Source organism: Pinus tabuliformis, chromosome 5_2 (genome assembly GCF_031772625.1).
Source record: "Pinus tabuliformis cultivar Carrire ecotype Pingquan chromosome 5_2, CPIR1, whole genome shotgun sequence".
Classification (NCBI taxonomy): domain Eukaryota; kingdom Viridiplantae; phylum Streptophyta; class Pinopsida; order Pinales; family Pinaceae; genus Pinus; species Pinus tabuliformis.
In genome coordinates, this window is record NC_142306.1 from 816177724 (window position 1) to 816190398 (window position 12675).

The window sequence follows — 12675 nt, forward strand, 5'->3', positions numbered from 1 at the left end:
ACCCCATATAACACATTAATACAATACACCATGTATTAATACACCATATATATATATGGTATTGATGCCACTCTATTGTACAATATGCCCAAATTTATTGGTATCATTGGAAGCATTACATTATACATGTCATCATGGATTATCATGTGACCCTTGCATGAATAGATAATGATGCAACAAGTCCAGTATTCATTCTTTCAGACGTATCGATTGGACAAATACGCCCATAATAACTGGGATGAATATCCCGTGTCCGAAAACTAGCAGTTCGCCCTGTTAAGCCCCCAAGACCTAAATGGCTCAATTTTCGCCCATGAGCTATTTCCGTCAATGGATTAGTTTGATCCAAAAATTGGGATAAGGGGTGTGAACCAAAAAAATCTTGAAAAGTGTTTTTTAATAGAGTTGAAGTGACCAAGTTCTGAGGAGTTGATCTGCGCTTGGTTGCTCTGTGTATAGTTCTTTTAACTGCATCTTCTAAACGACCTAGAGCTAATCTAAATTGATTCTGTAATAAATCTGCTACAGAACGAATCCGTCGATTTCTGAGGTGATCTATATCATTGAGTGTACCCATTCCAAATTTAACCCCGATAAGGTAATCCACAACAGCCAATACATCTTGTGGTAATGAAAAAATCTCGTTCTCGGGTATATCAAGGTTCAGTTTTTGGTTCAGATTTCGTCGACCAATCTTTCCCAATTCACATCTTTTTCGGAATTTTTTTTTTTGCAATTCTTTACATAGAGACTCGGAAAATACCAAATCGCCACTTATACAGTAGAGTTTTTTATAAAACTCCAGAATGGCTTTTTCCCTCGACCATAGATATTCCTCCCGCTCCCACCTCTCCTTCTTCTTCAATAAAAATAAAAATCTTTCGGGATAGCGAGTATTGTCCAGAATCTCTTCGAGATTTAAACCCATAGCTGATAATAGAACTGGAATAGATATTTTTTGTTTTCTGCTTACACGAGCCCATATCCTTTCTCCCACATCGATCTCTAATTTCGATCTTCTTCCCCAATCTGAAATCAGAGTGCCTGTATATATATAATTAATTCTATTATGGTCTAATTCCGAAAGGTAATAAATACCAGGACTTATTAATATTTGATTAACTATGACTCTGTAAATCCCATTTACTACAAATGTTCCATGGGAATTCATTAAAGGAATATTTCCGAGAAATACAGTTTGTTTCTGTATCTTCCTACTATTCCTCCGAATCGATCTTGCTGGTACATATAATTCAGAGTAATATAATTCAGAGTAATATGTAAGGGACTGATATACAACATCTCTCTTTTTGATGAAAGGTTCTGCTAATTCATATTCATTACCAAAAAGCCTGAATTCAATTTCTTTATCTATATCCTCAATTTTTGGCAAATTATGAAGTTCTTCCATCAAGCCCTGATTGATAAAATGACAAAATCCTTCAAATTGTATCTTACCAAATTCAGGGATTGTAAACGCTCCCTCATTTTCATCTAATCGCATTGGAAGTTTCCCATCTGTAGAAAAATCTATTAAATTATTCCCGATTGATCTATATGGATCAATCCGACAAAAAAGATTCAGATGTATATTCAGTCTTCACTATATCCCATGAAATTCTACCCGTATCCAGATATACTTCCAATTAAAAAAGAAAAAAAAAATAAGGAAGAGGTACTGGTATTTGCATCCATGACATTGAGTTGCATCTACCTATTGCTTTAATGAACATAATACAACAGAAGAGCAAATAAACAGCTCCATATAAACTCATCATCGTAAATATATATAATATGAAATGTCTCTATGCCTTAATTTATGTCACATACAATTTACACGAGCGTACGGCATCACAATTTACACGAGCGTACGGCATCACATTACTGGGGAATAAATCCCATCTCTCAAAGAGGGTCACAAAACTACCTTCAACTACCTTTATCATTAATTTGAGTAAATTTATAAATAAATATATTTTATTTTTAAAAAAAATTATTTTATTATTGACTTTGATCTATTTTAACATTAGATTTATTAAAAGTGGATCACAAACTCATGTAAATTCAATTGCTTTTATTATTAATTTGAGTAAATTTATAAATAAATATATTTGTTATTAATCTATATTTATTTTAACATTAAATCTATTAAAAGTGGAGAGGGATCAAATTTCTTTTCATATTAAGTTGAGTAAATTTATAAATAAATATATTTGATTTAAAAAAAAATTATTTTGTTATTAATCTATATTTATTTTAACATTAGATCCATTAAAAGTAGAGAGGAATCAAATCTCTTTTCATAGTAAAAGAGATTTTGTTTCATAAATCGAGGATTAAAATGGATTAGACTAATATTAATATTAATCTTCTAATATTAATATTAGATATTTTTTTACATGGTATGATAACAAAATTAATATTTTGACATATTACAACTTGGAAATATTTATATCATTCAAAATTTTAATATATCTATAAGATATATTTTTTCCTTTTAAAATTTCATTTTACAAATATTTAATTAAAAATATATATTAAAAAATCAAGATTTTAGATTATTAATGTTGAATTGCATTATATATATATTGTTATATATTTCGATTATTTATTTTGAATTGTATTGTAGGTTTATTTTCTTCTTCATTTTAGATGGACATTATTTTTTTTATAATTATTTTATTAAAAACATGACATACTTATGTTACACATAGCTTACAAAATATAAAATACCCATCTAAACCCAATTATCTGTAAAGACAAATTTGAAAATGTGAATCATCCTAAAACCTTGATTGCACAATTTATTAGTCAAAACTGTCAGCGTTTGTCGCCGGCCAAATACGCTGGCTCAACCTGTTGTTGTTCCTTGTCGTCGCATTCCAATCGCTTTTGCATCACCTAACCAGATAAAGTCACCACCTGGCACCCTCGTTGAACTCCCAACAAGTCTGGCTACAATGTTCCGCTGTTTTTTTTAAATTCCTAAACAATAACAACAATCTTTTAACCTACCTGTTATTCAATCAGGGTTTGCTTTTGGTGGGAGGGCGGCTGCTGGATGCTTTTCAAGCCACCTTTCATGTGACTTGAGCCCACTTTCGGCTCCTCTAATAAGACAAAGCCTCGAAAATCCAACCACTTATAATTTAAGGCCTTGCGCTCATTCAAATACTGTTCAGCTATTCTCATTTCTGAATCTGGGGGATTTTGAGCTTTCTATCATTTCGATCAGTTTTAGGGTTTACTCCATACAGGAGATTTTAAGGTTCCACGCAGAATATATATATATATTACCAAAGTTTGCATCTGGGTTTGTCAACATCTTCTGTCAGGTTAAAAAAAATCGTAGGTTTGCTACGAGCCTCTCTAAAATTCCGAATTTTCAGATTAATAGAGCTCTGTGAAAACGGTCTCATTATCAGCATGGGATGGTATCCAGTTAATGCTGTCAATGCATATCTAGAAACGGTAAAGCTGGTAAGTCTTCTTGTTGCTACTGAAATAAAATTCATGGAGATAATCAGAGTAGAACATGATCTAACTATTCTTTAGCTAATTTGTGATGCAGTGTAAATTGGATGTAGAGAGGAAGCCCCCATGCCTGGAAAAGAGTAGAGAACTAGAAAGCACTGAATTGATATCAGCGCTAGCAGCTGGCATGAATTCACAGCTTATTGTAGAGGTTTCTTCAGCACTTTCTGCAACTACAATAGCCCTAGCAGCTGCAGCTCGGCAGACCGGTGGCCACCTCGTTTGCATTCTGCCTGCTAATGCCCACAACCTGCAGGCCGAATCCGTGGAGGCCATGAAGGAATTAGGGTTGGAGGACACAACCAACTTCGTTATTGGAGGGGCCAAGGAATTGATTCCCAGTTACAAAAATGTCGATTTTTGTTTCATTGACTGCAAGGCACAGCAGGATTGCTCAGGGTTGTTTAAACTCTTCCATATAAATCCCTCTGCTGCAGTTGTCGTTGCCAAGAATCTGTCGGATAGGATGACCACAGCTGCCTATGAGAGCACGTTCAATAAGGGCAGTGCAAAATCCACTACTCTTGCAATAGGCAAAGGCTTAGAGGTGACGAAAATTGGTACTTGTAATCTGTGTTCATCTCCAACACAAAAGGGGATGCCTATAATTCCTGAGAGGAGATGTAGAGGCAACAAGAAGAGCAGATGGATTGTGCATGTAGACGAACGAACCGGTGAAGAACATGTATTCCTACTAAGGAATCGCAGAAACCAGCTAAATGGGCTATAGAAGTTTTAATTTTGTCAGTGATAATTTGTATAGTAAAATCACTAAGGAATAATATGTATAGTAGAAGTTGTAAATAATTTAGCGTAATCTGTATACTAGAAGCTGTAAATGATTTACCATGGTTCTATTTTTCAATTCCAGTCAGGAAAGTGAAATGAACATTTATTTTACTTATTTTCATCAAATTTTTAAAATATTCTGAAATATTCCAAAATTTACAATCACATAGTCCACCATCATTATATTTAACGCACTTCCATCAAATTTATTCCAAAATTTACGATTACATAACCCACCATGATTATATAAAATTCTATTAACATATCCCCAAATATAATTCCAATACGTACAGTAGTTAGAGTTCCTCCCATATGTACATTTCGCTTTGCAAAGAAATGCTTTGCTTTGCAAAGTGCAATAAACAAGCTGTGAAGTTATAGATGATGAGAAATTAGCGCAGCCTCATATCAGTTGCTACACTGTGTCTGAGCTTAATTTTTAAACCAGATATTATTGAAATACATTGAAAATATTTGACAGCTAGGATATTATTGAAATACATTGAAAATATTTGACAGCTAGGTTGTGGAATCCTGCTTAAAATTTTCAAATACAACATGAAGGGGCTTGCATTTATATAGTAGGTAATGCCTAGATTTTTTCTATATGGTCTAGGTTGAGAGGCTTTTATAAAAAAATAGCACATAAGTTGATAAAAAATTCAGTTAAGAAACAACCTTATAGCTGGGATAGTAAAGGTTTAAAATCCAAACTTAATGAAAATTACTTTTGCATATTTTAACATGCAAAATGAAAATGTTCTAGCAATTTAATGAAAATGTTTTAAATTCAAATTTGTTACTTAGTTTAATTAGTAAAACCATGTTATTGTAAAGGTGTTGGTAATTTATGGATATAGATGATAGGTTTTTTGATTTTGTTAAATGAGATTATTTTTAGTGGTTGGGTCCAATCATTATTATCTTTTTCATCTAGAATCTAAATTTCAACTAATTATAAAATGAGTTTTTATGATGATTATTGTTGTAATGGTTTTTAGTGATAAAAGAACTTTAGAATGAATCATTATTATCTTTTTCATCTAGAATCCAAATTTCAACTAATTATAAGATGAGTTTTTATGTTGATTATTGTTGTAATGGTTTTTAGTGATAAAAGAACTTTAGAATGAGTATAACTGTGAGTTGGCTTCGTACTAGTGAGCTCACTCTTGCCTTTACACTGAAAGGCTTGCCTTTACACTGAATGTCTTGCCTTTGGACTAGAAGCCGATAGACTCAAAGGCTTGCCTTTGGACTAGAAGCCGATTTATTTTCTTCGGAAAAAAAGATCCCTCCATTTTTGCTAATTTTCTTTTTACATTGAAATGTTCTAATAGAGAAATGTACAACTATTTTCCATTATTTTAATGTAAATTATAAAATATTCTAAAAATTTAACTAATATGAAATTTCAACTTAGATATTGTATCATTAAAATATTTCAAAATATACCATTAAATACCATTTTAGGTTGAATACTATTTTTTATACTAAATAATATTCATTTATATCTAATATTATAGCATTAAAATATTCCAAAATAAACATTCAAATATCATTTTATACTAAATACCACTTTTCACTCTGAGTAATACTAGCAATTGCCCCAAAATGGTGCAAAGGTTAGCCAATAAGTTTGTTAAATTAGAAAAAATATTAATTTGGTTTCATAATCATTCAAATGATATTGATATATGAAATTTTAAATTTTAGTGTTTTATTTTTTAGTATAGTGTGTGTGTATACATAAGCTCTTCATGTAATAGACATTGGTGTTTCACATGGAATACAATTATGGTTGAAATTCATGGAGGCATTGACCAGAAGACCAGTTGAGCCTCCTTGTCTCCTAAGGCTAACTATCATAGCAGCCACTCTAGGGGCACCCTTTTTAGCTGGCCCTCCTCCCATTGCATTCGCTAATTGTTTGAAGAGGCATGCAAGACCTTTGAACCTTGATATGGAAGTCAATGTCATTACGGGTCAATAGAGTTAAGGAATGGGGATTTGTGTGTGAAATCCCAATTGACTATGCAAGATCTATGCTTCGTAAACATGATTCAAATTGGGATATGTGTTTAGAGGATGGGTGTGTTTCTCTGCTTTGGAAGAGTCACCTTGTCACCTTTTTCTCTTTGTGGAAGCCATTTTTGATTGAGATTACATGAGAAAACTCCTTGTTTCACTCATATTCTCCAAATGTTATGCATATTCTCGTACTTAACTTCTATATTCTTGTTTCATATGTATCATACATAGAAATGTATATAATCTTTGGTCTCTTGAATTTTCACTTGGGCTCAAATTCAATGCTTATATTTAACTAATGACAAAAAGGTTACAAATATTAAAGAAAAAATGAAAATTTCATCCATTTATCATTTGATGCTCAATTAAAATCATTGTGTTGTAGTTTCACACAAGAACCTTCACATCATTGCTGATGTTTTACCTTCACCCTATATATACAAGTTGTAGTCTTCTTGTTATATGTTTTGGAGCTTTTCTGGGGCAGACACTTGATTCTTAATGTTGTGTGAGCAAAAATTATGAAGTTTCATGGAGAATTCATGGTCACAATGAATATGGAGAGAAGATCCTATTTGTAAGGGGCGTTTTTTAAGGCAATGGAGAGAAACGAGATAAAGTTGCAGAAGAATCGGTTGCAAATTTTCTTTATGATAAAGGAAGCTTTTCGAGCAAACACATGCTTCTCAAAAAACAATATTTTGAAGGAGATGAGATAATCATGGTTGGAATAACATTGAATGGTGGTATGTTGTCATTTCTCAAAGGCCCCGAGAAAGTTGCAAATATTGTTTTAAGAGATCTAGAGTAGGTGCTTTAAGAGATCTGGAGTCGGTGCCTTTGTGAAGCACATGGATGGATCGATTCTCTAAGGCTGATGTCGATGGAGTGAAAAAGTGATCCCTGATCTGGCAAGATAGCTAGAAATTCTATCCTCTAGGAAAGCCATATTAACATCAACAACTCTTTGGAAATTTGGTGAAGCCATGTCGACCTTATACATTGAGGACAAATATATTACTATTGCCTTTTCTTTCTTTGATCAAGTTCAACTTTCGAATCCTTAGGGTTTCATGCCAAATGGTATATAATTTTTTGCCAACTTATCTCATCAGGCCATTTGCTTTTTTCAATATGCATTCCATGTTTCAAATTGTGTTCATTTCAAATATATAATCTAAAGATTAAGAATGAAACACAACTTTTTATATCATTTAATTCTAAAATATTATAAAATTAAAATAATAACTAACACATAAATGAATTATATATTATGGTGTTCTGAATTCCCTTATATAATTTTCAATTTTCAATTCCATTTGCAATGAATTTTTAAAATATAAATAAAACTTATTTTCAAGTGTGTGACACAATTTTTTAAAGTAAGATGAAAAGCTATAATTTAGAATTATAGTTCACATAAAAAATATGGGAAATCTCACTCAATAACTTACATATTTGAATAACTTACATAAGGCTTATGACTACTACATAATGTTGAATATTGTAGGAAGGTATTATGATTATAAGGGTTATAGATCTGTGATCATCTCATGGATATAAGATAGGAAGCTCAAACAGTGAACTCGCGAGCAATATATTGTTGGATGCCTACGACAATTATCAATTCAATAACCGTTTGTTCCCTACAACAATTTACGAAAAGAAATTTGTCACAAAAACACTTGAAAACTTACTAACATTTAAGAACAGTCCATAGGCAACAAGAGCTTTGTTCTTGTTTTTTATTTTCTAACCAAAATTCTCTAATATCCACAAAGGTCAAGGTTTCCCACAACTAAAAATTGAGAGTGAACTACATTATGTAGATTAATCACTAAACATTACATAGAAACCAACAAACACCGCTTGTTGAAACTTATAAATCACTATGCCAAGAAGAAACTTATAAATAAATTAACCAAAATTTATTCTCTTCAATTTAGGTAAAAAATTCTAAACAATTGTCCCTGGGGAGATACAAAGGATCTAGAATAAAAGTATCCAACCACGCCAAATGATAATTATTCACAATCCTCTTCTCACTTATCTCTTTGGTCGACCCTTCATGTAAATTGTATTTCACACCCAATCCTTAACTTTCATCACCAAATTATCTCAAAGAAGAAGGCATCACCCCAACAAAGGCCTCTCAACCTCAATCTCATGGATCATCATCTTCACCGACTTCACCAATGACAACACTACATCCAATTCATTCCCAAACCTCATATCCTTGATCATGTATGCAACCTCTCTTCCATGTGGATCCTCTACATAGATAACCTTATAAGCATCTTCCAACGTCGTCAGCTACAAAAAGGCCTCTCAACCTCAATCTCATGGATCATCATCTTCACCAGCTTGACCAATGACAACACTACATCCAATTCACCTCATATCCTTGATCATGTTTTCAACCTCTCTTCCATGTGGATCCTCTACATAAATAACCTTATAGGTATCTTCCAACACCGTCAGCTGCAATGCCCGCACCAAATTCACAACATCCTCCATCATCGAATGAACATACACACAATTGTTACCAACAAAAGGTGGATTGGGGAGCAGTTTAATGACATTGACATGGTCCATCTCTTGCATCTAGTACTTTTAAAAAACATGGATAAATAATTGATCATTCCATAGAGAAAGAAAAACTCATAAAACTAAAGATACCAAAGAAGCATTGGTTATCCAATATATTTAAATAATATCGTGGGAATGAAGAATCAAACATTTATTATCCTCAACAAAAAATATATACGATACTTAGTAATGCACAAGGCAGAGGCCGAATTACAAAACCCCCTGCCTCATACTCCGAAACAAAGCAAAACAGAGCCCAAATACACAGATGGATGCATCCCCTTTGGGAAGTCAGGTGCTCTGTGTGTCAAGTTAACCTCTCTCACTCAACATTAACATACATAATTGGGCTCCACCTTTCCCTTTGACATGGTGATATTGAGGACACTGTTTCTCAGTTCCGCCTTTATTTTTTCCATCTCCCGTTTTGCAGGCAACACTAAGCGTGTATTGTAGTTGTTGTAAAATTTTGTTGACCATGAATATTTTTCACTTTCTTCTTTCTTATGACCTCCTTTGATCACCAGAACACCATCCTCCACAGAGACCTTCACATCCTCCTTTGAAAGGTCGTGCATGTCAAATCTCATCTTGAATTATTTCTCATTTTCCATATCCCATGGGGCTCTAACTGATAATGAATTATCTCTATAAACCCCCTGTGAAGAAGTTGGAAACATGAAATCATCGTCAAAAATCAAGTCCATCGTATCAAGCATTTGTCTCATTGTCTTCATCGGAGAAAATGGATCCACGACTAAAGGCAAAATTTACGTCGCCCTCTCAACAACTCTGGGCCTCTAGTCTACTACTTTTCTATTTCAAGTATTATCGACAAATAGGGCGCCTTCCTTACTTCTTTCTTATCTCACATTAATCCCTTTTCCATCTGTGGATTGGAACGAGAACTCAACCCCGCCTTGGACCACAATCCCTTTTAACAGGGAAACAAAGCTCCATTTCTTCCAGATATTGAAGCCGTACAGGTAGAAGAGGTCGCAGGCCTGTAAAAGTTGAATAGAGTGCAAGCCATTTTTTACAGAACCAAGTTGTAGTATCCCAAACATCAAAATTTTTAATAAATCTGGTACACTCTAGGTGTTCTAATAAAATTCTTGCAATAAAAACACCAAACACAAAACAGATCTGACAATGCGACCTCTTATTTATTTAAATAACTAAAAACAATGTTACATGCCCACACAATACATACTAAAGCCCATGCTTGTGGCATGTATGGTTGTCCATTAATAGAGAAGTTAAAAATACTAAAGCACAATCGTGGACCCTGAATGGATCCACCAGTCAAATTCACCACGAGGTTTTCGTCTCGGGATCAAGCTAGAACTCCCCGTGCCAAGTTCTCAACAAAAATATAATAAGATAGACAAACTTAGGATGCCCCAAATGCATAGCTCCTATACCCTTTTAAAGACTAGATGGACTCTCTAGAATCCTTCTTTTATTGTTTTCCCTCAAAAAACTAAGGTAAATACAATGGGCCAATATGATGGGAAAACACCACAGTAAATAGCATGGGAAGATTATGTCTACTTTGTCCATATCAAGAAAAGGGAATATTACAAATCCTCCCACCCAAAGATTGCTTACCCTCAAGAAATGCACTTCTATCTATAACAAAAGCATTTGTACATCAATATTGGGATCCCATATAACCCAATGTGTTATTCCATGCATCCATGCTAAATGATCTTGAATGGATACTTCGATCCCTGGATTCCAAACAATCCTTTAGCCAATCCCTCCCTCGATAAATTCACCTCAATCCCAAACAAAATTCCGCCCAGTTCTACCCCTAACGGATTCTCCAGGATCCCAATGTCATATAAGTCCTAGTACCTGTGGGTTATGATACCATGTCAACCCTCCATCACTGCCCTTACTTAAGGACCCAAGCTGTAATATTCCCTTGGCTAAAAGTATCCTCGTAGGAATCATCCCATCAATAGAGTTCCAACTCATAATCTCTTGCCAATCCATGCCATTGGAAGGATGAATATCTGCGCATGGAACAATTCTACTATGCGGATGTTGTTCGATGCACCACTCATGCTCCTCCACCTAGTGACTTAACATGATCCATTTGGATAACTTTTCCTTTCTCTCCCCAATGTATAAAGGTGGGTTGGTAGTGCTGCAAGCCTTATCTATGTACTCCTGTAGAGGGCTTCTCTAGAACTCCCAACCGTATTTTTCCTATTGCCTTGTGACGGACTTGAGATGTTCCTCTACACTAGAGAGTTTGGATGTTGACTTGGCACATACCCCTATGAGCTCCTCAATTTTTCTATTCTCCTGTAAGGCAGTGTCTCGAACTATCCAAACTCTCTGCTTTAACATCATAAGATCTATGTTGAAATGCATGATCTTTCCCGAAATTCCTTTACTGGAAATTTTGTGCCCTGCTGAATTATTTTGTATCTATTTGCACTGGATGCTCAACTATTATAGCTCTAGCTTTAAACTTTGACTGACTCTCCAAAAATGGCTCATTATGCATACTATATTTTTCGTGTTGCTCCTTATGATCATGCTCGTCATACTAGTTTACCATCACTAGATTGTTATTTAAGTCTCCTTAAATGTCTTATTCCTAGCCTTCTCCACTTGTGGGGACAATTTGTTGTCCATCCTCTTTGATTGTTAGACATGGATGCACTGGTGGACTCTTCTTTACACTTGATTTCTCATACTCTTCATGGATGTCCTCCTGGAGATAAGAGTCTACCATATTGTTAGGAAGAATTACCTCCTTCCTTTCCCCATGTACTTTGTCAAGTTGCCTGATTATCATCGACTTGCCCTGAAAGTACCTTTGAATAACATTGTTTTGTTGCTCACCATATGTACTTGACTGCTCGGATCCTTCAAATGAATCTTCATGGTCTAAAGGAATTTCCTCTCATTCTATCATTGTTACATCCTTTCTTTCACATGGACATGAATGGTGCCCAAGATCCCTTGCATACAAAGCATAGATTTTTCCTCCTTAGTTCATTCTTTTTGTCTCCACAAATCCTTGTTAGTTCCTCTTTGGTTAACTTCCTTTTAAGTAGTTTGATGTTTTGTTTGACCAACCCCTCAACTAGTTCATAGGTAACATGTGATACAATTAGCTACTTTGTCAAAATGGCCAATAATTTGGACCTTAATTATTTGTAGATGGACTTATCTTCTCCTAAGATTAGGGAAATGATATTTTTCATGTCTGTTTTGACAAATTTTGGATGAGATGTTGTAATTTTGGTGAAAAAACATTGGAGCATCTAAAGGATTAAGTCATCACATTCTAGATCCAGCATAAGTATAACAAATCTATATTTTTCCATGCATTCTAAAATTTTGCACCACTGAAAGAAAGTAAGAAGGTCCATATTGTCCAATCCTTGGAGGGCATCTACCATTACTTGAAAAATCCTCCTCATGGTGTCATCATTATAGGGTGGTCGCGACATTGTTAAGGCTAAGATTTTACTCAGACAAGTGGCGACTGTGAGTTTAACCTTTTCACAAGAATGCTCCAAGAACCTAGGTTGTATCAAAGTAAGCATGGGTGGATTCAAGGTCCAAATTGACCCTTTCCAGTCTATGTAACCCTATCCTTCATGTCATCAAGGTTGAAATTTTACTCATGTTTGCCAAAATAAAAATCTGAAAATTAAATAACTATACAAAACATTTAAATAATGTCCCCTCATAAAAAAAATGCAG

General features: G+C 34.2%; 1 protein-coding gene and 1 pseudogene across 1 annotated transcript; one reads left to right on the forward strand and one right to left on the reverse strand.

The window, feature by feature from the left end:
- The first annotated feature begins 3199 nt into the window (after window positions 1-3199).
- On the forward strand, window positions 3200-4360 carry LOC149161803 (uncharacterized). The gene is made up of 2 exons (XM_089435569.1): window positions 3200-3480; window positions 3572-4360. Exons 1-2 carry the CDS (start codon window positions 3427-3429, stop codon window positions 4262-4264), a joined length of 747 nt encoding a protein of 248 aa, XP_089291695.1. The 5' UTR covers window positions 3200-3426; the 3' UTR covers window positions 4265-4360.
- Window positions 4361-9275: 4915 nt separating this feature from the next.
- On the reverse strand, window positions 9276-9976 carry LOC149161804 (small heat shock protein, chloroplastic pseudogene; annotated as a pseudogene).
- Window positions 9977-12675: the final 2699 nt, after the last annotated feature.